Here is a 27,579-nt window from a genome sequence, read left to right as displayed (position 1 = left end):
GTCATTCGGCAGATCAGCAAGGCTCACTTCAAAAACGCAACCCTTGGGGAATCGGATGTGACTTTGATTCCTTTGAGTTCCCATGAGTAGTGTTTTTCCAGTATTTTTTATGTTGAACAAAGCTGGTGCTTTCACATCATACCAATCTTCCTTAGAAAATGGATTGACCACTTTCTTCTTGGCTCCCTTTTTGCCACCTTTCCTAAGGCACTGGTTCGTCCCAGCCTCCGTGGTGCTGCTTAGGGAGCCAAAAGGCAGGATTCTTGGGTTTTTTTCTCTCCTCCTCCTCTTGATTAGAGAGCCTGGACTGTGGTTCCTTTTAGAATATTTTCTGCACGTAAATTTTTTATACCACTTACATTGTGTTGTATCTGCAGATTTGTAGCCAGCTTACTTTTACTTAATTAACAGGATATTGCAAGGATCTAGAATGTTGTCTACTAGTAGCAACCCCCTCCCCGAGAAGAGTCCCTGATCATCAGTACCAGAGAACTCCGTGTTGTCACTTAGGAGCATGCTACTAGAACTGTCCATGTAGGAAACAAAGTGCGGACGTATATCTATAGTAGGGAGAGAGAGGATTATGTCTCTAACCTTATATAAGGGCAGGTGCCCTTGAAACTTTTGACTTGGGCTTATATTGAAAACCACTGTTTTCTATCAATATCTAATTTCATGGTTTTCCCAGATGGCATAAAACAGGTCTCTTCTTCTTCCTCAATTTTAATTGCTTTGGAAAATAACTGCCCTTCCCCCGTATAACTTTTATTTTAAAACCTAGACACGTGTTTCCATCTGATGCCATATTTCCTAAGTACAGTAATAAACCCCATTATATCTCTGATTTTCTACCAATGTCATTGAATATGCGGGATTTCAGTAAATGTGTTAGCGCAGCTTCATCATTCTTCTAAGCTTTAGCGGAAGTAATGCTGCGATGGAATATTTTTGGCAGCATATGCCATTTTCTAAATCTAAAATGATTTATTTAGGATAGATTCCTAGAAGAGGAATTTACTGGTTTTAACAAGCTTGGATGTTTTTATGGCTTTTGACATTGCATCCATGAAGTTTTCCACATTAGGCAGCAGGATGTGAGATGTCTCGAGAGGGAGTCTCCAGGCAGGAAGACACTTAGGAGCCCCCCCGAGAAACCCCAGGGAGAGAGGATAGCTCTCAACTCAGCCACGGGCAGGTGGGACAGGGGGTGACCAGGTGCCGAGAGGCCAGGAGCCACACACCTGGCCCTGGCTGATGTAGGAGGATCCAGAGAGGAACTCAGGAGCTGGTGCGGCACACAGGCTCCTGGCAGGATGGCACATGTTTTGCCGTGACGAGGCTGTACTGGCCGACCCTCCCCAGGGGAAGCAGGAGGGCGATGTCTGAGCCTCTCCTCTGAAGACCGTGGCCATGTCTTGGGGGTGGGGCTGGGAAGGCTGCTTCGTGTTTCGGCTGCTGGCCCATACTGGCATGTGGCAGCAGGTGCAGGTCCTTGAAATCTTGGGCCTGTCTGCTGCTTGTCCAGCGGGGGGAGCCTGGTCCACAGCCCTTGGAGCTCTGAGGGAAATGAGCATATGCACATCTGGAGAGAGGCTGCCAGCAAACACCTCGTGGGCCTGGCTTTCTAATTATGGAGTTTGTAAGTGCTTGTGGGATGCTTGGGGGTCGAGAGGTTGTCCGTCAGGGGTCCGTGGGACTAAGGCCCTGTTGGTGCCCAGCAGCAGGCTCTGCATAGAGCAGTGGTTCTGTGGAAGTCCGGGAAGGCCGGAGCAGGCCGCCGGAAGGGAGGAGAACCTGTTGTGTAAAGAGCCACTGACACACGAGGGCTGCACATTCTCTGTTCCTGTATCCCTCCCTCCCTGTAACCACACCCCTGCTCCCAACCTCCTGCTCCTGCCGAGCATCCCACCTTCCTCCTCTTCGGCACACGGGCTCCGGGATCGGTCACGTTTTTACTGATTCTAAAAGTAATACACACGTAAGCTAAAGCAGAGTCCCAGCTGCCAAGGGAAGGAAAATGGGAACAGGACTCCTGATGCTGGTTCTTCTAGTCTGATCCCTTTCGTGCAAAGAATTCAGAACAAGGCTTGCTGACAGACCTGTTTTCCCTGAGAACAGAAGAAACAGTGTGTGGTAGGCACCGACCGCATAGGCTGCCGGGCAGGGAGATGGCAGCGAGCGTCTCTCCCACTCACTAGGGTTGTGAGGCCACAGCAGGTGTTGAAGGTCCGAAAGGTCTGGGTCCCGCCGTGACCTGAACGGTGTCTCAGCCTTTCATTGCTTTGCCGTAGAGTGAATGTGAGGGATAGAGTAGGTTCTGACTTTCGACAGGTTTCCTGTGCACAGTGACCAGAGCAGAAAAGTTGTGTGAGGCGGGCTTCATGTGGATCCTGATTCCAATAAACCGACCGTGACAATATTTTTTTGAAGAGTTGAGAAAGTTTAAGTATTACAACATATTAAATTATTATTAAATTAAAACTTACTGATTTTAGGTCTTGCTAGGTAGTACGAAAACCTTACTGACAAGCTGAGGTGGTTGGGAAAATGTCACGATGTCTTTGACTTACTTTTAAATACACCGTGGCAAAGAATAGACAAAACCCATATGGCAGATTGTTAATGATCATTAACTTCGTGTTAATTCTCTTAATATTCTCCTCCATTAATATTCTGTTACTATTCTCCACTTCTGTGTGTGTTTGAACATTTCTGTAAGAAACCCGTTTTAAGTTCTGGGCACTCTTGTGAGGCACCTTGCTCAACCACCCTGGTATTATTCCCATTTTGCAGATGAGGGAACTAGGCTCACAGGTTAGATAATTTTTTTTTTTTTAAAGATTTTATTTACTTATTTACTTTAGAGCACATGCGAGAGAGCATGGGTCAGGGGAGGGTGGGGGGGAGGGGCTGGATCTCACAACCCCGAGACCACGACCTGGGCTGAAACCAAGAGTTGGACCCCTAACTGACTGAGCCACCTAGGCACCCCGGTGAGATACTTTGTCTAATGTCATAAGACTCTGGTCGTAGAACTGGCATTTAAACCCAAGTCCCTGAGACCAGTGTGCCTGCTCTCAACCTCGCAGCTGGGCTTGTTGTAAGCTGGCTTGATGGGATGAGTCCCAAACACCTCTGTATTCCAGACGTGCCCTCTGTGCTCACTTCTAGTTAACTGTCCCATCGCTCCAGGGATTTAAATTACCGTGGAGGGTGCCTGGGTGGCTCAGATGGTTAAGCGTCTGCCTTCGGCTCAGGTCATGATCCCGGGGTCCTGGGATCGAGTCCCGCATCGGGCTCCCTGCTCCTTGGGAGCCTGCTTCTCCCTCTGCTTCTCTCTCTCTCTCTCTCCCCCCCTCTCTCTCGCCCTCTCTCTCTCCCTCTGTCTCTCATGAATAAATAAAATCTTTTAAATAAATAAATAAATTACCGTGGAGTGCCTCATACTTCCAGTGGTAAATGGAAGATGAGTAATTTTAAAAGCCGTCTTCAGTGCAGAGCTAGAAGATGTTCTGTATATTAAATTTTCTCCTATATGTTTCCTATTTTGAAATCATACCAAATCCTTATCTTTTTTGTTTTCACTTAAAAATAATTATCTTTTTAAAACCTTAGAAGTACGTGGAGATGTATTTCTTTTTTCTAAGAAGTACATTTATTTGAATTTATTCCTTCTTGGTATCTCTAAAAATGCTTTGTTGTTGCAGGCAGACATCTGGTCCCTGGGCATAACAGCCATCGAGCTTGCAAAAGGGGAGCCCCCTCATTCCGAGCTGCATCCCATGAAGGTTTTATTCCTCATTCCAAAGAACAACCCCCCCACGCTGGAAGGAAACTACAGCAAACCCCTCAAGGAGTTTGTTGAAGCCTGTTTGAATAAGGAGCCAAGCTTTGTGAGTTTCTCGAGCTCGGGGTGGGCGTCTTCTTTCTGTGTGGCCAGACTTGGTCTAGACCCATCTTATTGGAATTTCTTTAGTCACTCTTGCCGTAGTCACCATTGTCTTCAAGATCTCGTTATTTTTTTTTTAAATGGATGCTATTGATTTGAGTTGCAAATTTTTTTTTTTAAGATTTTATTTATTTGGGATAGAGAGCGTGCGCGCAAGTGGTGGGGGGATGGCTGGGGGCAAAGGGAGAGGGAGAAGCAGATTCCCTGCTGAGTGGGGAGCCTGACTTGGGGCTCCATCCCAGGACCCTGAGATCATGACCTAAGCTGAAGGCAGACATTTAACTGACTGAGCCACCTAGGCACCCTGCTGAAGTTTTTATTGTTTTTTCTTTTTAAAGATTTTATTTATTTCTTTGACAGATAGAGACACAGTGAGAGAGGGAACACAAGCAGGGGGAGTGGCAGAGGGAGAAGCAGGCTTCCCGCCGAGCAGGGAGCCCGATGCGGGGCTCGATCCCCGGGACCCTGGGATCATGACCCGAGCTGAAGGCAGACGCGTAACGACTGAGCCACCCAGGCGCCCCTGTTTTCTCTTTTAAGAAACAGAAATCTACTTATTTTCTTTTAGATTTTCTAGCATCTTATACCTCATTGAGCCTGAAGACTGTTCTCCTTAATATTATATGTGGAATCATAAATTTTTAATATTTATAGTGAAAGGTCAGGCTATTTTTAGCCTTTAGTAGTATTTGCAAAGTCTGGCCAGAAAAATAATGGCTGAATGTGTCTTTAAAGTAGATGTTTTCAAATTCTTCTTGGCATGTGTTAGGAAAGAAAAGACAAATAAAAAAATGTAAATGAACCACCCATCTTGCCCTCCTACCCCTTCCTTTTACTCTTGTTTGTGTATAATTGATTCCGACAGAACCATGTGGCAGGAGCCCCATATAGCTTGAGCCGAATTCCCTCTCTGAATCAGGACACATCTTTGAATGTCCTTGGTTTGTTTCTGAATCTTCTAGCAGCGTTGGCTGAAGCCCAAGCTGAATCCCCTTTTTAATGAACTCTTATCTAAAAATGGTTGACTAATTTTACGAGAACACCGTGGTTTTCTAATATGCCAGTTTTGGTTAAGTTTTGGTACAGGAATGAAATGGGTGATGCAGCATTTTCTGCGAACCTCTAGGGAACGTAGCCTGAGATCACCAAGTCCGCGCTTTATTAACGCATCAGGCGTCAGGGGGTGAGGGCTGTTGTTCTGTCTACGACGCTCTGAACTTTGTGTTATGATGTGAGTTCCTGGCTGCGGTGCGTAGGCTAGAACCACCCAAAAAGATCCACCCGGACGTGTACACATGTTCCCATTAAAAATGGATTTCTAGTATCCGCATCCTTGCCCAGTGTACACATCTCCACCCCTACCCTGACCCCAAGCACACTGAGGAAAAGGAGGAGAAGTGGAGAATTTGAGCACTTCTGAGACGCTTGGAGTTTCACGGGGAGTGAGACATCATCTGAGGTGACCCAGGTTTTCTTTAAGCTTGAATTTGAGAAACATGGCTGGCTCTCGTGAATAAAGCTTTAGTAAGTGGGAACTTAGTCGCTCTGGGGGTGGTTGTGTGTTCCTGTCTGCCCTCGTTTGGGCGCTACCCTTAGTCTCCTTGGGAAGTTGCTCCCTGTAACTGGGCTTGCCATCCTCGAGGGGAAGGCAGTTGCCAACTTCAGAGTACGCTGTGTGGCTGTGGCCATGAGGAGCCCAGGGCCTGGGTGAGGTCCTCACCGCAATCCCAGGGAAAGACGCTGGGGAAGCCCGCATTTTTAAATGGGGGAAGCTGATGAGTAAGAGCACTTGGGTACTCTTTAAGCATCAAAGAAAAGGGTATTTCTTGGCTTCTTTCTAGTTTCCTCTAGATGTATCCCAATTAACATCGAACTATCTTGGGTGGTGGAGCCAAGTAGTAAATGTAGAAAATTAACAAGGTAACAAGGGACATGTTTTCTCCCTTGTCAGCATTTGTAATAAAATGTTTTTTAAAAAACCAGGAGGTAAGTCTAGCTGTCTTGAATGATCTCTGAAATTCTCTGACACGTTTTCTGTGTCAATGCCTCTCTCTAGGGAAAGGTTTTTTGCTTTTGTTGGGTGGTTACCTGTAATGTGTCACGGACCACGTTAGATACTAAATGCCACGTCCACACGGTACGCTGGTTCCCACCCATGGGTGCTGGATGACTACTGTTTGAATCATGGCTTTTGTTAGGGAAACAGACTTTGAAGTAGAACTCAATCTTTACGTCTTAGCGTGTGTTTGACTTTTTGAGGCCAAGGTGTTTCCTTTGGGGTAGAATCAGGTAGAACGCAGGGAACTTCATCTCTTGCTTTCTTGTTTGTTTTGTTTGGCGGTTTGTTTTCCAGAGACCCACCGCTAAGGAGTTACTGAAGCACAAGTTTATAATACGCAATGCAAAGAAAACATCCTACTTGACTGAGCTCATCGACAGGTACAAGAGATGGAAGGCCGAGCAGAGCCACGAAGACTCCGGCTCTGAAGACTCAGACACGTAAGTCTGCCCTGCCTGGGCGTGCAGGACGCGCGTGAGCTGGGCCGGGCCCCCACGGGCGGGCAGGCGGGTGGCCTGGCGGGTGGCCTGGGAGCCCTGTGCACGGGGCACGTTCGCGTTTGTTCCCTCTTATTTGAGGGGGGGGGGTTGTTACTTGTGGATTTGTTAATTTGTTTTTAGATAATCCAGGTTGATGGTGATTTTTGTGTCAGTATGGGACAATTTGGGGGCCTTTTTAGCCTCTTTTTGTTGCTAGTGGAGTCTCCAAGAAAAATCTTTGTGGTGGAATAGTCCATAAAGAACTAGACCTGGTCTCCTTTTCCTTTTCTTTTTCCTGCCCTTAAAATCTCAGTCAGATGTAAGTGATTTAAATGTATTTTTTTTAAAGCTACAAATGTATGTTTTTGCGATTCTGTGTTGTGCTGTGGTCGATTCTAGGGTTGTAACAGAACAGTAACAGCAGTTATTTGCTAAAAACTGGTATCAAGTTAGGCATCTTGAAATTCCGTTAGCCAAAGAGATGGATGGGGTCTCGGAGCTGCCTTGGTGTGTTGGGGTGGGGCAAGTGGGGCCAGCTGCTCCGGCGTGAGGATGGCGTCCCGAATAGAAGTGTTCCGGTCTGTGTAGCACCTCTTCTGTTCTCCCTGACGCTCGGCTAGAAGTCCCCAGCTGACCGCCAGGCCGGTTGAATCAGAATTTCTGGGGCTGAGACCCAAGTGTTTTGGGGTCCCCAGGAGCCAAGAGTGAGATCGTGGCATGGAGAGATGAGGGTGGTAGCAGTGGGGACGAGAGCTGTACAGGCAGCCTGGAGGAGCAGCTGGTCGGGGCGGGGAGGAGGCTGAGTTCGGGGTGGGACATGTTTGAGTTGCAGACAAGACACCCGGGACGGTGTGTCCAGTGTAGAGTGGCACCGAGGTTTGCAGTTCAGGCGAGGCACTTGGGCAGCTGTCGGGGATTTCGAGTCGTCACGCTGTAAACGGTCATTGGAGCCGTGAGAATGAATGCTGTCACCCAGAGCGTCTCTGCAGAGCGCGAAGGACCGAATGCCGGGAAATGCCAGCGTCGGGGATGGACCTGTGGATGCCCGCGTCAGGGCCGATCTGGGTGCAGAGACTGGAGGGGAGGAGCAAGAACATCGAGCTCAGGGCTCAAGTGGGTGAAGGACTGCGCAGGAACCCCCTGTCCGGTGGTGTGCAGGGGGTCGGCGGCCTTGGTCGTAGCAGTTCCAGAGCCAGGGTCAGTTTTGGGGTGAGGGGAAGGTAGGTGGAGGCAGTGAGTGTGGCTGACACACCAAGAGACGAGGCTGGGGGGATGGCTGTAGCTGGAGGGGCTGTCGTGTTACAGGAGCAAAAGGGACGCGTGTCGGAGTGTTGATGGGAAGGAGCCTAAGGGGAGGAGAGATGACATCTGAGAGTGGGGCTGTCACTGGAGTGGAGGACAGCCGTGCTCTCCGGAGAGATGCCTGTCTGCGTTCGAGGCGGCGGGGTGGGGCTGCTGGATGCTGGCACCGAGGGACGTTAGGGAGCCTCATAGTGATGGTGCCGGGGGCAGGGTCCTCTTCTGAACACCCGAGAGGGACTGGAGGGGGTGATGGGTGGGGAACGGGGATGGGAGGTAGGTGTAGGGGTGGCCGCGCAGGCCTGCGGAATGCGGGTCTCCTCGGGCGCAGGGCTGTGCACTCGTTCACGGAGTTCGCCTGCTTTCTCTCCAAAGGGAAACAGATACGGACAGCCAGGCCTCTGGAGGCAGCGACTCTGGGGACTGGATCTTCACTATCCGAGAGAAAGATCCGAAGAGTCTTGAGAATGGAGCTCTTCAGCCTTCGGACTTAGAAAGAAATAAGGTAACGCGGGCTCGTTCCTGTCACCCGTTGGTCCCCAGTCACTTGTGTGCGGAGCCTGCTGTTAGGGGGCGGGGCTCCCTTGGGCAGCCTGTTGTGGGATTTCGCTGTCCAGGACAGATAAGAGATTGGTCGTCTGATGACCCAGAGAGTCAGATCCGTGAATCTGGCCTCGGGTCTGTACCACAGGGCTGCTTCCGGCTCTGCAGAGCCTGCTGTGTCGTCGTCCCCCGCCCCGTGGCATGGGCCTTTCCTGATGCTTGCACGTGGAGCGGGGGAGACCTCACCCATGAAGTGACATCCAGTCTCTCTGGACAGAACTCTGTCTTATATATTGGGGTTACTTATAAAAGATACCAGAATTTGGGGATTAAGTTTTTGTTTAAGGTTCTTAAAAGCAAATGTAGTGCCTTTAGTACTTACATGGAACTTTGATTAATTGGTTTTATGTCTATTTAAGTTGATGAAAAAGAGTCGCTTTAAAGCACCGTGGTATAGTTTCTCTCAGGCAGTGTGGATCAGTGGCTGTCCCCTGGTGATCCTGTAAGTCTTGCTTTGATAAGCAGATGAGAGTCATTAGGGAGATTGCGAAAGTAGAAAGTAGGCCCCTGTCCTATCATAGTCTCTTGCAATGGCCAGCTTCGAGCTGATTCCATTTCCAGAGTTTCAGTAGTCAAGTCCTGCTACGTAGACAGCGCTGGGGTGCAATTCAGCATCACCTGCACCCACACAAGGGCCACTCCCAGGACCTCCCGGGACCTCCTGGGCCTTGGCACCTGGAGTCCAGACACTGGTTCGCCCAGCTGCGTGAGTTTGGCACATCACGGTGAAGGAAACGTTGCAGGCTAGTGAAGGACCGTGAGACAGTCCCATTTAGTGATCACAGCAAATGGGCAGGTACCTGGCTGGCTCAGTCAGTGGAGCATCGACTCTTGATCTCGGGCTTGTGAGTTCGAGTCCCACGCTGGGTGTAGAGAGTACTTAGAAAACTAAAATCTTAAAAAAAAGAAATCACAGCAAATAGCGTTTCAGACTTTATGCTAGCTAGCATGGTGCATGTCTGAAGTTGACTGAATTGTTGCAATGTGAGTATTAAATAACTTAACTTCTGATTTCCTTTTTTTCTTCCTTAAGATGAAAGACATCCCAAAGAGGCCTTTCTCTCAGTGTTTATCTACAATTATTTCTCCTCTGTTTGCAGAGGTAAGATAACCCAGTTGACGTTTGAGGGGGCGGGGCATGATAGGGACGTAGTGGGGGGCACGGTCCTCTTCCTGTGACATGTTGCCAGTCGAATTGGGGAGGTTAGAACATGCCGGCACGGGTACTTGGAGAGCCGGCGTCGTGGTCCTGCGAGGCCAGCTGGGATCGGGCACTGCCTTCCTGGCGCCCCTCCTGCTCCCCCGGGCACCGTCTGCTGCCCAGCCCCTCCTGGGAAAGGTCATTGTGTCGCCTCCTTGAGTGCACGGGCCCCGCCCAAGTCCGCCCGTCGTCAGGGTGATTTTTAGCTTCCGTTGTACTGCTTTCTACAAAATCTGTTTGGGTGAAGCCTGATTGCTTTGTCTCAGACAAATTTATGCCAATATAAAAAGTAGAACTTAATTTTAAAAGAGAAGTGGGATTCTCTGGAGACCTTCTTTGCCCCATTGTGCTCCCAGAGTTCACTGTAATCCCAGAGAAGTCCCCTTACCAGAGGGCCACCTGTTTCGCAGGTGAGCAGCCTAGGTCACTTCCTCATTCGTGTCACCCACGTGCTGGTCCGCCGCTCCTTCTCGGGGGAGCCCGCCCTGCCTCCTGGAGGTACCACTAGGCATACTGCATTGTGCGATGTTTTCGAGAATAAATTTTATGAGAATGAAGATTATTCTTTGGTTAGTAGGTGATTTAAAGAGAAGTTGGAGACACCCTTTCTTTTTTTTGAGCCCCCCCCCCCCCCGCCAGGCTGCCTTTAAGGTAATTCAGAATGAGCCACACTAGTCCCTACTGTTTGTGTGGTGACTCGGAGCTCTCCAGGGGAGGGGCTGTATCAGGGGATCCTCCTATTTGAGGTCGGTGGTCTCAGGTGCGAGGTGCCGTACACACAGGCCCCCGCCTCCTCACTCCGTGGGGCCCAAACCTCGGTCTTCCCTTCGGCAGCGCCCCGGGGTGTCCAGGCAGGCTTCATCTGGCTCTTGGCCCTTCCCCTGCTCGGCGTCGGCCCTCATGAGCTAGCCTGAGGGCCCTGCCTTCCCATCTGGCGGCCGGGGGAGCCCGGGGTGTGGACTGGAAGCTGCTGAACCCGTGGCTTTCTGATGGAAAATGAAATGGTGCGTGGAGGTTCCTCTGTGTGGCTCCCTGCTGTTTCCGGGGACCTGCTCTTTTCCCCTCCTGTCCATAAGACACCGTCCTGCTTTTTATTAGTTGTTTGGGAGAGTGGTCCTTCGGGTTTTTGAGATGCTCCCTTGCTTTGCTGTGATCCTGCCATGGGCGCTCCACGAGGATCAGTGGGCCCTTAGGGAAAATGACGTAGATGTTTATTTTTCTGAAGCCGTGTATTTTTTATTGGGCATATGAAGAAACTGTGCCGAAATCGTTATCTAGAATTAGTGAATTAATCCTCAGTGTAATACTGTTCGGGGGTTTTTCAGCTAACCTAAAGGTGAACTCACGGGCGTCTTTTCTTACGTGTTTTTATTGGTTGTGCTCCACAGCCGCATGTTTGACGTGACCAGTATGCATCATTTTATGTAATTCTGATAAAACTCACTAATAAAGGATCTTTGTCCCTGTGTGTGCAAGTGAGGCTGTTCCTGACACCGGGGCGTGTGCGCGGGCGGCCCCCTCCCATCGCGGCTCATAGAGCCCATCCAGCAGCGGCTTTGGGCAGGGGGCAGGGGAGGCCGCCGCTGTAGCAGACAAGGGAGAGTTAGGCACTCAGGACTTGAGAACACTGCCCTAGTTAGTTAAGTGATCGGGAGTCCTAGGGGGACACGGGCGGCCCCCTGCAGGTCCACCGCGTCAGAGCCCGCGATGGGGGGGGTGGGGGGCGCAAGGTGTGATCGCCGGCGCGCGGCCTTCCTGGTCCTCCGTGTCCCTTTTGTGGGGGGAAGGGGGCAGCACGGTCAGGTTGGGGCCGATGCCGGCAGTGATGTGTTCACAGCTGGAAAAGCCAGAGCCAAACGTGAACCATCTCCTAAAGGCGCCCGTCGAGGAGGGGCTCCTGCTCTGGGAGCCTCAGGCGCGCGCCCGGTGACTGAACAGCTGCCCTTGTCCCGCATCCCTCCCAGAGGGGGACTCAGCCATCGCCTTGCCGAGGTCGTGCCGGGGACACCGCTGTGATTCCTCGTCGGGGGGGCGCTCGGTTGCAGGCAGTGGAGTATTTTGACAGCCCTCTGGCCCCAGAAGGCCGCTTGCCGGGATCGGAGGACTGACCGGCTACCGTTGGGGGCGGGGCTGCAGGCGGCCCACAGGGCAGCTCCTTGGGAAATGAGAGCCGAGTGCCCGGGAAGTTGTGCTTCTGGTGTAGATGACGGTTGAAGCGGAAGGAGGAGGGACAGATGTCACGACCAGATCTTGGAAAGGTGCACAGAAGGCCAGCCGCCGCTGTTCTTTCCTGGTGAAGGTAGTGACTTGGGCCTAACGAATGCCCTTTCCACACACAGTGTCCCCGCCAGGACTCGCATGCCCGGGGCGGCAGTGGGGGTCACACATCGCGTCCCTCCTTAAAGGAGGTGCCCCCCGATTCCTGTGCCCGTGTGGGTCATGCTGATCTGCACGTTTGTGTGTTTGCAGCTGAAGGAGAAGAGCCAGGCGTGCGGAGGTAACATGGGCTCCATAGAGGAGCTGCGAGGGGCCATCTACCTGGCGGAAGAGGCCTGCCCGGGGATTTCGGACACCATGGTGGCCCAGCTCGTCCAGCGGCTGCAGAGGTAAGTGCCCTGTTTGCCCCCTGCCTTTCCCAGTCCTTCCTCGGTTGCTTTGGCGCTTTGCTCCTGGGCTCTGGCTGTTTGCTTCCCAAGCACATGGTTGAAGCAGAATCAAGTCAGAGAAGACTTCAGTTCTGAGTTCTAGAAATCACTGCGAGGGAATGCTAGGAGTCCAGAAAGCACGGGGGAGGACCACAGACTTAGTGCGCTTGGAGCTCTTGTCATGTGATGAATACCAGGACCTTAAGACCCCTGTCTGCTCCTGGTGATGCCGCCTGACTCCACCGAGAGGGGAGCTCCTCCACCACGTGTTTGTGACTCTCCGTGTGCTATTCTGCTTTCAGAGTCAGGGCTCAGTGAGTTAGGACACGGGCACGTTCTCCTCCTTGTGTGGCTGATGCGTGTCCTCGCATCTGCCTTGCTCCTGGGAGCCTCGTCAGGACAGCCCGCAGCCGTTCCCTGCCCGGCCAGTGGCTCTGGCCTGAGGGGGAAGCTTGGGGGTGGGTGGGGGGGGGACGATCAGGCTTCCTGACCTACTCTCAAGCTTGTTCGAGGAGTCCCCTTGGGGAGGTCACTCCCGACTGCCAGGACTGAAGGGGCAGTCCTCTGGGGGTATTGCAGAGAGTGGAGGTGTGCTGTGACCTGAGCTCTGCTCCACACCCCCAAACCTTCATCACTCGCCAAGAAGCCAGCTGTGTCATTGCTTTGAAATTCACCCTCCAGGTGAATTGTCCAGTCTCTTCCAAAGAGCGGCTGAGCCTTGATGAGAGTGAGGAGTATTTCAGGTCTTTCCAGAGATGCTGGCTTGACAACATGGAGAGAAGTTAGGGGCGTGTTGGGTGCTTTTGCACCTCGGAAGTGATGATCGAAGGGGCTGCTCTCTTGCCTGTGAAGCGTCCTGATAAAGTAGGACATGGGGGTAAAACCTCGCTGTGGCGCTGAGCCCCCCCCCCCGCTCAGGTGCAAATGCTGTCCCGGCTCGCCCACCCGCCCTCAGTGCTGGCCTCATGGTAGAGCGCATTGACTTGGCTGCCTTTACTTTGGCGCAAGCGAAGGGATCCGCTCTGCTCTTTGGGTTTACCCCTCTCCCAACTGTCGCTACTCACAAATGAGAGGCATAAAGGAAAATAGAAGTCAAGTCCCCGGGATGCTCACCCACACACAGTCGTGATGGAGTTTGTGTGTATCCGTTGGGGTGCGTGCGCCATGACGTCCCTAACACAGCATCGTTGAGTGTTCCTGTTTCATTCTGGGACATCATCCTTGTTACCACGGAGGCTTTCCCCCTGGTACCAACAAATAACTTAATGGTCCGTTTTTCTCCTTTCTCAAAGCAGCTCAGAGTTTAGTTGCATTTACTCCTGGTGCCGAGAGCCGGTGAGTCACGCAGAGCGCCCCAGGAACTGGCGGCGCTGTGATGGTCTCGCTGTGCGTTTGGTTTTCTGCTTGCGTAGCGCCACTTTTAGGACTGATGTCCACCCTGTCCCGAGTTGGCCCAACTGCTCAGAGTGACGCGCATACCTCACTTGATTGCCCCGCAGCTCCGGGGCATGGAGGGCAAGGGCGCGGCCAGGGGCAGGTGTCCCTTCTCCCGCCCTCTGGCGCCCGACACAGCTGGTCCGAGGCCGCGCTGTCTGGCAGCCAGTGTGGGTCACACCGCACGGTTTGGGGCTTTCTAGTTTCCTCCTGAGAAAGTAGTAAAAAAGGAGCAAGTGAAATTAGTCTCCATAATACGCTGTGGAACCCACTGCAACCCAGATCTTTGTTCATGTCAGCAGCGTCAACCGCCATCAGTGGGGTATTTCCCGTACGTTTCAGCAGCACGTCCTTGCGATCCGGTGTGTGTTTCACACTCAGCACATCTCTGTGTGAACCCCCCACATCTCGGGACATCAGCAAATACGTCCCCCAGTGCCCGCATCATGTTGGAAGTTGTACTTTCCAGCGATGCGTTAGGACATGCCGAGTCCACATTCTTCTCGTCTCCAGACCATTCTGTCTTGTTTCTCTGCTCTGTGCTGTGTAGACCTGCTCCGGGGGGTCCTCCACTGGTCCCCGCAGGCCTTAGCTGGTGCCGTGCGTTCACTCCCGTGAGGCTCCCATGCTCTTCCTGTGTGTGCCCCACCCAGATGCCACCAAACCACGATGGCCACTGCCACTGCTTCATACCCATTTTGCTCCAAAAGGCATTACTTCAGTGGGTCAGTCACTTCAGAAAAAAATAAGAACCGACTTGTGTCTAAAGCGTTTCAAAGACGTGTGTATCTTAATTTGAATGAATGGGTGGGTCCTTTTGTGTGGCATCCACTCCTCCCATGGCTTAGGCGTTTCTTTTCTTGGAAGATGAATCTTAGGATCTGTGGCTATAGCCTGCTTTTCAAGAGGATCTTACGTAATCATTTGTTCTCTGGGAGAGTGCCCAGGATTTTAAATGCCTCAAAAGAGCTGCTGTAGCTTGGAAGGTTTGCGATTGCTCCCATTCGTGTCCTCAGCCCTCTCCTGTGCGTTGGGGTCCGTTTTGAGGAGGCTGAGGGGATGTTGGCCATCGGGGACCCCCTGCCCTGTTTTGTCTTCTGAAGCAAGACGGTACCGTACAATGATTGAAACCAGAAGAGCGTGCCCGTGACCCGCCCACTGCGGCCCAGGCACGATCGCTGGCAGTGTTGGGTCGCTGGCTTCCGCTGTTGTAGATGGGTCATAGAGGTCATGACCTGAGCCAAAATCAAGAGACGCTCAGCCGGCTGCGCCAGCCAGCCCCCCCACCCCCATATAATTACAATTTTTAATCTGTTTTTCATTCAGTTTGCTTAATTTATTCAACCCTTTCTTTGCTCTTGGACATCAGAGTTGTTCCCTAATCTTTACAATGACAAAAAACCCCGAGAGACATCTTTGTGCAAAATACGTTGCTCCTTCTCTGGAGCACATTTCTGAAACGACTCTCAGGAGTGGATCACTTGCACGAGCAGCAGCATTTTTGTGGCCAGTAGGGGTTTCGTCTGCTGATAGTCCAGTCAGCCGTGTGTGTGCCCCTGGAATCTCACGGTGTCATCGGGGGTTGCTGATTTTGTGGTTTTTAAAAGTGGACTGTAAGTGAGGCTGTACCATTTATTGTTTCAGGCACATCTTTTTTTTCTCCTGAGAGACTGAACACGCTCTCGCTTGTTACGTACTTCCAGTTCTTCCACTGACTGAGTTTAACTTGTCTGTGAACAGTGGTGTCAAAATATGATTTTCTTACTTTTTATGAATTCTTTGTATAGTAATTAAACCATTGATATTTGCTCCACCTATGGTTTTATGACTTGGGATTGTCTAGTAAACTAGGATTTCGGTGCTGGTTTGACTTTTTGTATGGGCATTGTTCCAGAAATGACATGCATTCACTTCCGTTTCTCTTGTTTTTTTCTTTCCTTAGATACTCTCTAAGTGGTGGAGGAACTTCAACCCACTGAAATTCCTTTGGCATTTGGGGTTTTGTTTGTTTGTTTTTTTTCTTCTTCCTCCTCCTCCTCCGAAAACGTCCACGAGAGCCTTTGCTGACCCCCGCTGCAGCGGTGTGTGCCATCCAGGGGCCCCCCACTTCCCCCACCCCGGCCGCGGGTGCCCACCGTCCTGGGGCATGCGGCCCTCCCTCGCCGGCCTCCACCCGACGGACGCGCTCGGTGGGGTGGGGAGGGTCGGCTCCTGGCAAGCGATCATTTTATTTTCTTGTTCTTGTTTTTTAATTTTAAGCCATTGTGCACATATCAAGGAAAGTGTCTTTAAAAACAAAAACAAACCCTGAAATGTATATTTGGGATCATGACAAGGCAACTGAAGAAATGAAATCTCAGGTACCCTGCTTTAAGTGGGTGACTCCCCCTCCGCGGGAGACGGAGAATCGCTCTGGTGGGTCAGTGTACAGATTTGTATATAGCGTCATTTTTACGGAAACCCTTTTGGCGTGCATAAGGAATCACTGTGTACAAATTGGCCAAGTGCTTCTGTAGATAATGTCAGTGGAGTAAATATTTGACAGGCCATAACTTGAGTCTATTGCCTTGCCTTTATTACATGTAAATTTTGAATTCTGTGATCAGTGATTTGGGTTTTATTTTGTATTTGCAGGGTTTGCCATTAATACCACTTTATGCCCCTCGTACGGAACACTCCTCTGTACCTCCGCAAACACAGGTCCCCCTCTTGTTTGCCCGACGGCCCTTTGGGTACACGCACAGGTTGATTTCCTTTCATTTGATGGTACTATTTCTTAGTGTTTTGAATTGGAACATATCTTGCCTCATGAAGCTTTAAATTATTATTTTAAGTCCCTCCCCGACGAAGTGCTCTCGTCTTAATGCTCGTTTGGAATCGTGCCACTGCCGGCCCTGTGCCCGCCCCCCGTCCTTCCCGGTAGGACTTCCTGTCGCGCTCGTAGTGGAACCCGCGTGCCATCTTGCCCACCTAAAAATGTCTGAATGCTTACACGAATAAATTTTATAACACACTGACTTTGCGTACTTTTCCTTGAAACTTGACTCTTCCGGGGACAGCGTACCTGTCGTCTGTGTGTGTGTGTGAGAGAGAGAGAGAGAGAGAGAGACATTCGGCACTTCCAGAAAGAAGTGCCCACGTTGAAAATGCTGAGTGTCCGGGTCAGCTCCCTGTGCAACTTTCAAAAAATTGGCCATTGGGAAAACGTGGCTGGATACTGCTGATTTGTGAAATTGTGCTCTCTTCCCAGGGACCTTGACTAAGGGTGGCTTTGTTTTCTTCAAGAAGCCCTGGGCTGCTCTCTGTCAGCCGGGGATCTGTGTGTCTCTTGGCCTGTGGCATGGCCTTGCTGGCCCGGGGGAGGCAGGAGGAATCATTTCTCTGGGGTGGGAGAGAGAGTACCTGCAGCAATTCCTGACTTAAGTACATGTGGCATCATGTTCTATTTGTTGATGCGAATCATTGTCCTCTCTTGTTGGTGTAGCAATTCCTGGAGGGGAAGACAAAGGATTTTTGGAAGCAAGGAAGTTTTTGGGATGGAAGGTTCGATCGATATCTGCCGCCCCAGTGGCCTGGGTTACAGGGAGAGGGCAGAGGGCCAGAGCCAGAGAGGTTCGAGTGCGTGTGTGTTGTTTAGATTTGTTAATGGAGCGTCGTTTTTTTAAAAAAAAAAACTAAAGTCATTTTTTTTTTTATTAGAAGCTGAATGATTAATTTCTGTAAGGGATACGTTTTGATTAGGGGAAATAGAACTGAATTGCTGATCCTTACATTGTGTGTTCTTTGGCAGCAGGGACGTTAACTTGGATGATAAAACTTGAGGATGTTTCATTCGGTGTTCCTACCAAGTGTTTTGTATGAGGGAGTGGTTTGTTTCTCTGTGCCAGGCGCAAGCCCAAGGTCAGTTTTGTTCATTGCGGGAGAATCCCATAAAGCAATGATGCAGCATTCTCCAGAGGGCACTGCTTGTCCGATCTTCAGCCTGCCGGTGTAGACAGCAGCTTTCTTGAGAGTTGTGCACATTTGCACATGGACGGTGACCTCAAGAAGACATGCTGAAGCCGATCTCCAGTGCCAGTGCAAGGAACAGGCACGCTGGCGGGGAGACTGGGGTCCAATGAGGCATATTGGTACGAGAGTTACCCAGAGTCTGCAGCCACTGGATGGTCAGCACAGCGCCACCCCCCGGGGAAAGCAGCGGATCAGTCTTTCCGAGCTTACATGGGCCTCTTCCGTTGATCAGGCTTCCCGGGGGAAGAAGTGGTTTGAGTAGCTTTGGAAAGTGGATCTCTTCCCGGGTCTCTTCTGGCCTGCCACTTTCTGTGGACATGCAAGCTGAGGTCTGGTTTCCGAGGGCACGTGGACTGGGGGCTGCTTCGTGAGCCAGGGAGGCCGGCCGCAGTGTAGCCCCGTCCGCACGGAGCTCCGGGGGAAGCTGCCGCCGCGCAGCCAGACCTGCGAGACCAGCATCTGGGATGCGTTTGCGGGTGCCTGGAAGCCTCCTGATGCCACCGGCCCCCGGAGCTTCCCTGCTCAGACCGGAGAAGGCAGTGGTGCACCTGGCCTTGGCAGAGGCTTCCGTGGACATGGAGGCAGTGGGCTCTGTCCGGCTGGGTTTCTAGGCCTTCTAGAAATTCTCTCCTGCGTCCTAGCCGGCTGCACAAGCGAGTGGCCACTGGGGTTTGGGTGCCTCGGCATTTCAGAGCTGGCCTTGTGACTGTTGTGATGTGACCATGTGCCACGTCTTCTGAACCCAACAATGTTGTCGGGTTAGTCTCATGGAGCATCTAGTGCAGTTCTTCATGTAGCATTTTGTACCTTTCTTTTGGCAAAACATGGTCCATTTATAAGCATTTTTCTATTTCTGCTATCAAATACGGCAGGAAATCGGGAGTGCTGTGTGGCACGTTCATCAGCATGGGAGCTGTGTCATGCGGGGGCCAATAAAGTTCCTGGAAAACCATTTCTGTAATTCGGTCTCGTGTGTGTAGGGGGAATGGTCTGTCCCCCCGCCCCCAGCCCCCAAATGCATACGTTAGAATCCTAACGCCCAGTGGGATGGTACTGGGAGGTGATGTGGTCAGGAGAGCGGAGGACCATGATGGGATTAGGGACTTTGTAAGAACACCCCCACCCCGAGACCCTCCTCCTTCAGCCCCGTGAGGACACAGCAAGACGGCCGACCGTGACCCGGGAAGTCTCTCGCCAGACGCCAGATCTGCCGGCATCTTGATCTCGCACCTTCCTGCCTCCGGAACTGTGAGATACGTTTCTGGTATCTCTTACAGTCGCCAAAACGGACGGAGACACCGGGTGTCTCCGAAACTCCCGCTCGGTTCCGGCAGCTTGGGCGTGGTCTCCACTGCCCACATGGTTTGCACTTCGAAGTCACAGGGGGACCCCAGCGGTGCGAACCAGCACCGGCACTGACATGGTTCGGACTCACTCGGAGACGAACTAGACCCCCTCATCCCCGAGCCTTGTAGAATTCAGTGACTGCCTGCCTCTGTCCCATCAGCTGCTGCCTACGCTCACCCTCCCAGGGAGCTGGTCCTGCGGCTGGGGTGTGGGACAAGCCTCTGGGAAATAGCTGGACTTGGAAGGTAGTCCCCCTCCCTGTCTTTACTTTCATCCCTCGGGTTTTAGTCCTTTTATAGCACGGACAGGCTCCCGGCAAGGTCCTGCCTCTCCGGTTCCACGTTGTGTGTCTCACACGTGGCTGAGTGCTCGTGGTTCCCCCCCCCCGCCCCGGCCCCCGCAGGGACCAGCCATGTCCACCCCTGGGCAGCTCCGTCCCTGCAACCCGCCCGCGTCAGACGGAAATAAAGACCAGACAAGGTGGGTGATGTTTTGCCTTAAAACTTCAGTATGCTGGATTGTGGCGTGAGGTATTTTTATTCCCTTTTGTTAGTACTTGAAACCATCTGGTACACGTCGTAAGGCAAACGATAACACATCCCGAGCTCCTCGTCCATGGGTCCAGTCCCGGCTCTGCCACGCCGGCCCGCGGGGCTGGGGTGCAGGCACCGGGAGCCACGGGTTGGATGGGCTGCCCCCTCCGGCCTGTGTCGGAAAGGGTTTAAGGACACTGGGAGTAGCAGCTCCCGATCTCCACAGAGAGGAGGCAAACGGGTTTTGACTAGTGGGCCCGGCAGGTCCTGGAGCCCCATTCCCTGTGTCGTCCGACTGTCAAGGATGCGCAAGGTCATACTGTTGATATACCCCATGCCTGGGGGGTGGGGAGGGATGAGTACAAACAGGAGAAAAGAATGTTCTTGAAGACTGGCACAATATATACTAGTGAATGTGCAGTCCCCAACCACAGTTGCAGGATATAGGTATGAGCACAGGGGCTGGGGGGCGCGGCCCCCGGAAGCTCACAGAGACCCTCCGGAACATCACAGATCACAAATGGCCCTGATCACTGACATACAGGTTCTCATGCTTGTGAGACAGACAGCAAACACCACAGCTGAGAGCTTCCCATCATACACACCACTCCTAGGACGGCGGGAGCGCGGGCCTTGTGCTGGGTTGCTGCTGCTCCGCCCAGAACACAGCCCGCTTTGCAAAGAGGAATCACGGAAACAATTTGGTCAACTTGTGCCAAGAACAGCATTTTGTTGGAGCCTAACCCCCCCCCCCCCGAGGGGAACGTAGTGTGCTGCAAACTGCTTGTATTAATCAAAGAAGTAAATCCTACTAACTTGCTGCTATTATAAAAGTAGAAAGATTGAAAAAACGAAATCTGAAAATCTCATTTGCTTAAGATTGTGCCACGTGTATCACAAACATTGGAAAAATTGTTTTTAAACGCACCAGCCTAGAAATCAAAATTTTTTTTATAAGAAAAAGAAGAGCACTTGCCCTGTCTTTTGGTTGAACGGATAGGGTTGTACTGCTTTTAAGGTGCAGTTGCGGAAGAAAAACGGTCATTTGGCACTCTCGTAGTGACAAGGTTTTAATACTGGCATAGGCTGGAAACAGCCCACCAGGGAATGACGGACGCAGAGCCCCCAGCGTGGGAGCTGGGAGCACTGTTCTCGGAAAGAAAGACAAGGGTAAAAGCGGTTTTGTGGAGACCAAGGAGAGCTGCTGTAAAACCACGTTTTGGGTTTCCAGACGGGTGTTAATTTTACTAGGCTTCATTAATACAGGGCACAGGCAGGGTCTCCCGCGACACTCGTGTCCTGCCCTCAGTAGACGTGAGACTCTTTGTGACTCGGGATGTGGGCGCGGGAGGCGGAGCTGGTCGCACTGCGGATCACCTCCATCCACCTGAGGCCAGAGAACGAAAAGGAGGGTCAAGGGCCACGTTCTATAAACTCGAGCAGGTTTTTTTTTTTTTTTTTTTCCTTGTACCAGCTTCACGATACTTGACACACCTCATTACTCACAAAACACAGCACGGCGGGCCGGTGCCTGGTTTGTAACGTGCTAGTTTAGCAGAAGGGTTCTCGAAGGAGCTCCTGGTACCCAAGAACACGAAAGCCAGGCTAAGGGTTCCTCGAGGTGTGCCTGAGGAGCAGTTTGAGAACCAAGGGCCTGGGTGGTCCCTTTGCAGAGCCGCAGAAGCGCCCAGGACGGAGGGGTCCCGGCCGGCTGAGGTGGCTCCGTGCCCTCCGGCGGCCTCCCAGTCCCTGGGGGACCAGGACCTGCAGCCCGTTTCCTACATTTGAGTATTTGCGGTACAGCGGTGGCTCTCAACAACCCCAGGGACAAGGGCTGGCAGCGTTTTCGGGTGTCACGAGGAGGGGGTGCACGTGGCCTCTAGTGGGTGAGGTGTGCTCCCCATCCTCTAATGCACAGGCCAGGGCTCCCCCTCCTCCAAAGAATCAAACGGGCTCCATGTCAGCAGTGCCAAGGGTGAGAAACGGGGAGTAGGGCTTTTGAGAAATTCATCACTGGTCTTTTTAGGGTCTTGTCACTACCAGGCTCAACTGTCAGTGACACCATCCCACCTCCGTCCAGGGCTCCCCCGGCCCGGCTCACACCTGGGAGGAGTTAACCCCGGCCTCACTTTTCAAGCAGTGTACTAGGAAGTGCTTGGGGGGGCGGGGGGTTGAACCCTGCTGCCCCTCAACTAGCTTCCCCGACGGCTGGGCACGGGTCCTAACCTGTGGGACGCTCTGGTCCCCACAGCACGGCCGGGACTCCCCAAAGGGGCTGGTGACCCCTGGCCCTGTCTGGTCTGTGGCCTGCGGACCCCCCCCCCCGCCGCTGGTGCTTTAACAGTGACACTGGCTACAGGATCCCAGGCCTGGGGGCCCAGAATTTCTACTTGGATTTCTAGGAAATGTCTGAAATTGGTCAAACGTGAGAGTCCGGGTCTTTCATCTTTCTTTGAACATTGCAGCTCCTGGGCCTCACTCCGGCTCCCAGGCAGCCTTACTAACAACATTAGCTAACCCCGAGAAGCACTGGGATTTGTTCCCTTCTTGGGGGGTGGTCTGGCTCTAGCACAGTCTGGCACATTCTGACTAAATACTGCAGAAACTAAAAACCACACTGGTTAGAGACTTAAAAGTACATCGTGCGTAGCCTTAACTGTACAGGTTAAGGGCGGATGTTATTCAACCAGGGAAGTCTGTCCCTTCTAGAAGAACAGAGGTGGATACGAGTGTCGGGCCAGGGGACCACCTTCCTCACCCGTGCCCCCCGCCCCAAAGGTCAAGGACAGTTTGGAAGTAAATGCCCAGGCCCACAGGGGGCAGTGAGCAGCCGCTACTCGAAGGGCCTCGTTCACTGGGCTCGCTTGGGAGACAGGAGGGGCCTCTTCTGGAGATGCCCGGGGCCGGGGACCATTACCTTTCAAATGTATATTCACTTTCAGCCCTGAAGTAGTACACGTGGGACTTGAAATGCAGCTTGAACACGTAGTCCTTGTGGATGTCCTCAGACTCTGAGGGGATGGTGAGTGAGTAGCCGAGCAGAGGGAGGCTGGCCAGGGGGTGAGTGTCCTGGGCAGAGTCAACAGAAGGGGGCTGTGGAGAGGTGGCCCCAGGCTGTGGAGCTTAGCCGCAGCCTCTCGTCCCACAGGCCGGCCCGTGCGGCCTGCTCTGGCCCTGAGCCTTCGCCCACGTCCTCCCCCTCCCGTGTTCACTCAGGCCGCAGTGCTCCTCGCGCACGCGGACAGCGTCCACTGTCCCCTGGAGCTCAGGGTCCCGGGGAGATGGCCTCCACCAGGTGGTTCGCCGTCCTTCCGGAGGAAGGCTGCCCCCCTCGCGGCCCCCTGCCCTGGGGCCGGTGCTTACCTGGGGAGACTTGTAGAAGAACAGGCAGAAGTTCGTGAACACCACCCACAGCTTCTGCCACCCACTGCTGTTCTTGAATTTCCTCAGCAGAGTCCCGGACAGCTGATTCTGAAGGACAAGCATGTGTGTGAGGGGCACCGGCCCAGGGGGCTCCTGCGGGGGCTGGGGCGAGGCTTCCTGCGTGTGCCCCCCCCGGGGGTGCATTATCTGAGTCATCATGGCCTCTTAAGGGAAATGCCCCTCATGGTGACCTCAGTTGTTAATCAGAGTGTCCCCGTGCCGCATCTCGCCCAGGGACCCTCCCCTACAGCATGAGGCTCCCCCAGAACGGCGACGCAGGAAAGGCTCCGGGGCACCCGTGGACAACACGCCGTCGGGCCCCGCGCGCCCTCTGGTGGCCTTGGCCGGAACGCGGGCCGGCAGCGGAAGGCGGCCGCCTTGAGAGGCGGGTGCTGCACCTGAGAGTCCGTCCCAACGGAAGAGTAATCCCCCGTAGAGAGAGGCCTTCCCCAGGCGTCCTGCTTGAACTCCCCAGCTCCGAGGCCCGGGGGGGGCGGCACACGAGACGGTGAGACCGCCCGTCTGCACCCGGTTGCTCATCACCCTGGAGACTTTTGAGGCAGGATGCTGGGGACAGCCTCACAACTTGGTGGTCAAAGGGGCAAGTTAAAAAAAAATTAAAAATACACCTGAGTCTGCTTTGTTCTCCCAAAGAGCATGTTTAAGGTACCTATGGAAGTAAGGTCCCGGGGCCAGGAGGAGAGAGAAGGCCAAGTGTCTCTCTTAGTGATGGGCCAACAGAAGCGAACGGTGCTCCAGGCTGAAAGAACACAGGCGGACAGACCCACAAAGCCGTGGGTCCCCGCAACCAGCACAAGCTCCAGGCAGAGCATCCCATCCCCCACAGAGACCGCCCCCCGCATCACCCTGCCTGCCACTCACCCACGGGCGTACAAGAAAATGGGGTGCTCTGAGTGCCAAGCAGGTGAGGGCAGCAAGCAGAATGGGGGGGCGTCCCGCACGATTCCGAGGCACAGCGAAGGCCAGGAGGGAGCACGCGCTCCTACCGAACCCACCCCCTCCAGCTGGACTCCCGGAATCCCGCTCTTGATGCAGTTCCCACAGCGTGCTCGGCCCACTGGGCCCCACGTTCCAACTCCCTGAACGGAGTTCTCTCTCCTTGCCCCCCACGGTCCTGGTGGCCTCTGGGGTCACCGGCTGCACTCAAACTCCCACTCCCGTTGGCTTCGCTCAGGTACACTTCTGTCCCCTTCTCAGCTCACAGGGCCCCGAAGCCCTGCTGCCTCTTTTCTCGAGAGGCTGGACCAGTCAACATCCTTGACCCACAACCGGCCAACACCGCCCCCCCCCCACCCCGCAGTGGCCTCCGCTTCTGGACTCCCCAGCGGAGGGAAGGCCTCTGCCCTCTGCCCGCTTCCTGGCTCACGTCGCTGCTCGGTCTTTATTCTGGATTGGATTGCGTTCCCCCCAAAGACTGTTCCAGTCCAAAGCCCAGGTACCTGAGGATGGGACCTTATTTGGAAATAGGGTCTTTGCAGGTGGCAGAGTTCAGATGCGGTTCTACTGGAGTGGGGTGGCCCTAATGCAGTAACCGGCGTCCTTACAAGACACAGGGACACCACGTGGGACGGAGGCCAAGATCGGGGTGGTGCGTCTATAGGCCGAGAGACGCCAAGGATGCTGGCCAATACCAGAAGCTGGCGGCGAGGCACGGAAGGGCCCCTCCTCAGCTTCTAGCAGCCCGAGGGAGTAAGCTTCCCTTGTGCGAACCAGTCGGTGGGACTGTGTTACGGCAGCCCAGGAGAGCCACAGAGACCCCGCCGTGATTCTCTCTGTGCTGTCTCTCTCCTCCTGGTCGTCTGCTGAACCCAGCCTGCCCGCCTCTGCCCAGGCTTCCAGCACCGAACCAGCTCCGATCTAAAACACAAGAACGCTCCACCGGCCCTTGCAGCAGCAGACCCCCACGTCTAATGTGGACCCTCAGTGCTCTTAGCTTGCCCACAACCTTTGGGTCGCACCTAGCACCTCTTCGCATCTTCCCCAAATACCCCCAATACTCGCAGGACACGTGAGGGGAAGAGGGTTCGTGTGGGGAGCTCAGCAGTGGACTTGGGAGGGAAGGAAATGCCGCCCCCTCCCTGTTGCTCTGGGGAGGGGGACCTGGCAAGGGCGGGGGCACTGGCAGAGGGACAGACGAGCCCATTCCATGCTTGGCTCACCCGCATTATTGCTACCTTAAACCCATACACCCCGGGCTCGCAGCCATCTCCCTGCGGGCTGGCAGACTTCCTCGGCGGGCCGGACAGTACGCAGTCTGAGCTCATCGGGCCAAGCGGCAAAGTCAGATACATGGTGTAGCCACTTAACGTCAAACCCTGTTCTTAGTGCCTGGGCTGTGACCAAGCGAGGTCGGGCTGGATTGGCCTGCGGGCCAGTTTGCCAACTGGCTCTGAACACTCACCCGATGTAGGCTGCTGTGCAGGCTAGTCACCCCGAAGGAGCGGGCCTTGCAGTGTCTGGGCCCCCGGGAGCTACCCGACTCGGGGGGTTGCTCTCGAGTGGCCTAAGTGCTCCCAGGCTTGCAAAGGAGGTTTCAAGCCTACCAGCTTCCCATGCCTCGACAGTCCTAACCATAGGCCTTGAAGGCCGGTACCAAGTGAAGCAAAGACCACTTCTCCCTCGGGGACCCACTTCCTCCGGCCTCCTCGGACCAGCTAGATGTGTGGAGGGGTCCCTGCCCACCAGCCGGTCGCCAGTTCTTCCCTGCTCCCTCTGTGCTGGAAAGTTCACCCCCCACCCCCCATGCCTGGGAGGATCTCTAGTTCCCAAGGGCAAAGGGAGGGAGGATGCTGAGTACAGCGCGCTGGGCAGGACAGAGTCCGTCCGTCCGTCCCTGTGGGGTCGGAGCGGAGGGGCCGTTCACTGCCAGCCCCCAGCGGTGCACCTGTCACCCAGGGCCTGCACCTCACCCAGGTGCTCGTGAGGACGTTTTCAGAAACAGGCGTGGCCTTAGGCTACCCCCTGTACTGGGGAAACGGAGTAGAAGCAGCACCGTGGAACCGTGAAGGTCACCCCCACAGAACATTCTCAGTCCCTGTGTGATGTCTGGCTCTTCCCCAAAACTGCAGGCTGGCCCACTGCCGTCCTTCGCTCGATCTCGTGTGACAGGTTCTGGGCCAGGCCCATTTAGGGATGCGGAGGTGTTCAGGGTTTAAGAAGGTGATCCAGCGCCTCTGCTGGATGGCACCTGGTGGTGGGGTCGGGGGCCGGGTCCCGGGAGTTATTCCATGAACCACGGCTGACACGGCCCCGGCCAACCCCCCCCCCCCCCCCCCCCCGCCTCCCTGAGCGACCTGCCACCTGCAGCTGTCTTCCGCCCCACAGCCAACTCCGGGACAGGGCCGATCAGGGCTTCAGGGGCCCGGAGAACAGAGAGAAGCGGCCCGTACCTCCACGGCGACGCTGAAGTCCACCATGGAGACGCTGGTGTTGCGGTGCCAGCACACGTGCACCATGGTGTTGCCGCGGTGGGGGGCCTGGCGCTCCAGCGACGTGCGCGACGCGCTCAGGTCGTCCTCCGACTCCTGGTCCGCCACCGTGGCCTCGTCCGGGGACTCTGCAGGGTGGGACAGAAGATGGCGCTTCGGATCTTTGCTTGCCAGGAGAAGGACCCCGTCCCAGAGCCTCCCAGGTGCTGGACGGGACGGGACAGCTGGGGGCACTCACCTGGGGAGCCCCGTGCACCCCCCGAGCAGGGAGTCACACTGGAAGCCAGCTCCTTGTCAGGCTCCCACCCCGGGGGAGGGGGGTGTCCCGCCAGCCCCCAACACACCTGGGCGCCGGGGCCTGTGGTGCTCGCCCAGCACAGACGGCCTCGGTTCCTCTCCCTACTGCCGGCACTCTACGTGACAGTCGGACAGGCTGGCCCCGAAAAGATGACCTCCCTGCTCCCTCACACTGTTCTAAGGGGTGTTTTACTTTTAGGGAGTGGAAGTTCCTTCGTTTTTAGGTTTATTTAACACAAATGTCTGTCAACAACAGCCAAACTATGGGAAGAGCCCATATGTCTATTGGCTGATGAACGGATAAAGAAGAGGTGGTGGTATGTGTAGACAATGGAATAGTACTCAGCCGTCACAAAGGAGGAAATCTCGCCATTTGCAACGATGTGGATGTACGTAGGGGGTACTGTGCTAAGTGAAGTAAGTCAGAAAGACAAACACCGTATGATTTCACTCAAGAAACAAAACACGAACGTAGGGGAGAGGAAAAAAAGAGAGGGAGACAAACCATAAGAGACTCTTAACTATAGATAACAAACAGGGTGGGTGGAGGCGGGGGGAATGGGCTAGCTGGGGGATGGGCACTCGGGGGGGGCACCCGTGAGGAGCACTGGGCGTTGCATGCAACTGATGAACCAGTGAATTCTACTCCTGAAACCAATATTGCACTGTATGTTCAAATAAAACTCCGGGGGGGAAAAAAAACCATGTATAGGGAAAAAATAGAAGGACATGTCAAATTGATAACAGCCGCTACATTAAAGTCCTTGGATTAGAGGGACTTCTTTTTCTCTCTTCTATAAACTTCCAATTACATGATTTTGTACATATGTAATCAAAAATTAGGGATAAA

At 53.7% G+C, this 27,579-nt stretch overlaps 2 protein-coding genes across 2 annotated transcripts in view; one reads left to right on the top strand and one right to left on the bottom strand.

Moving 5' to 3' along the window:
- Positions 1–15,741, top strand: part of STK24 (serine/threonine kinase 24) — a 109,277-nt gene extending 93,536 nt beyond the window's left edge. The window contains exons 6-11 of the mRNA XM_028112089.2: positions 3,708–3,893; positions 6,303–6,448; positions 8,162–8,291; positions 9,423–9,491; positions 12,060–12,196; positions 15,612–15,741. Of these exons, the coding sequence (XP_027967890.1) occupies positions 3,708–3,893; positions 6,303–6,448; positions 8,162–8,291; positions 9,423–9,491; positions 12,060–12,196; positions 15,612–15,648 (705 nt within the window). The 3' untranslated portion in view covers positions 15,649–15,741. The remainder of the gene's footprint in view (positions 1–3,707; positions 3,894–6,302; positions 6,449–8,161; positions 8,292–9,422; positions 9,492–12,059; positions 12,197–15,611) is intronic.
- Positions 15,742–20,865: 5,124 nt separating this feature from the next.
- The window catches only part of FARP1 (FERM, ARH/RhoGEF and pleckstrin domain protein 1), a 210,288-nt gene continuing 203,574 nt past the window's right edge, over positions 20,866–27,579 (bottom strand). The window contains exons 23-26 of the mRNA XM_028112034.2: positions 26,394–26,560; positions 22,924–23,031; positions 22,478–22,629; positions 20,866–20,947 (exon numbers count right to left, since the gene is read on the bottom strand). Coding sequence (XP_027967835.1) covers positions 20,866–20,947; positions 22,478–22,629; positions 22,924–23,031; positions 26,394–26,560 — 509 coding nt within the window. The remainder of the gene's footprint in view (positions 20,948–22,477; positions 22,630–22,923; positions 23,032–26,393; positions 26,561–27,579) is intronic.

Source organism: Eumetopias jubatus, unplaced genomic scaffold (genome assembly GCF_037043125.1).
Source record: "Eumetopias jubatus isolate StellerSeaLion01/CBP00866 unplaced genomic scaffold, mEumJub1_p1.0 scaffold_3, whole genome shotgun sequence".
NCBI lineage: Eukaryota > Metazoa > Chordata > Mammalia > Carnivora > Otariidae > Eumetopias > Eumetopias jubatus.
Note: the sequence above shows the minus strand (reverse complement) of the source record. Positions and strands in the feature narration are given on the sequence as shown.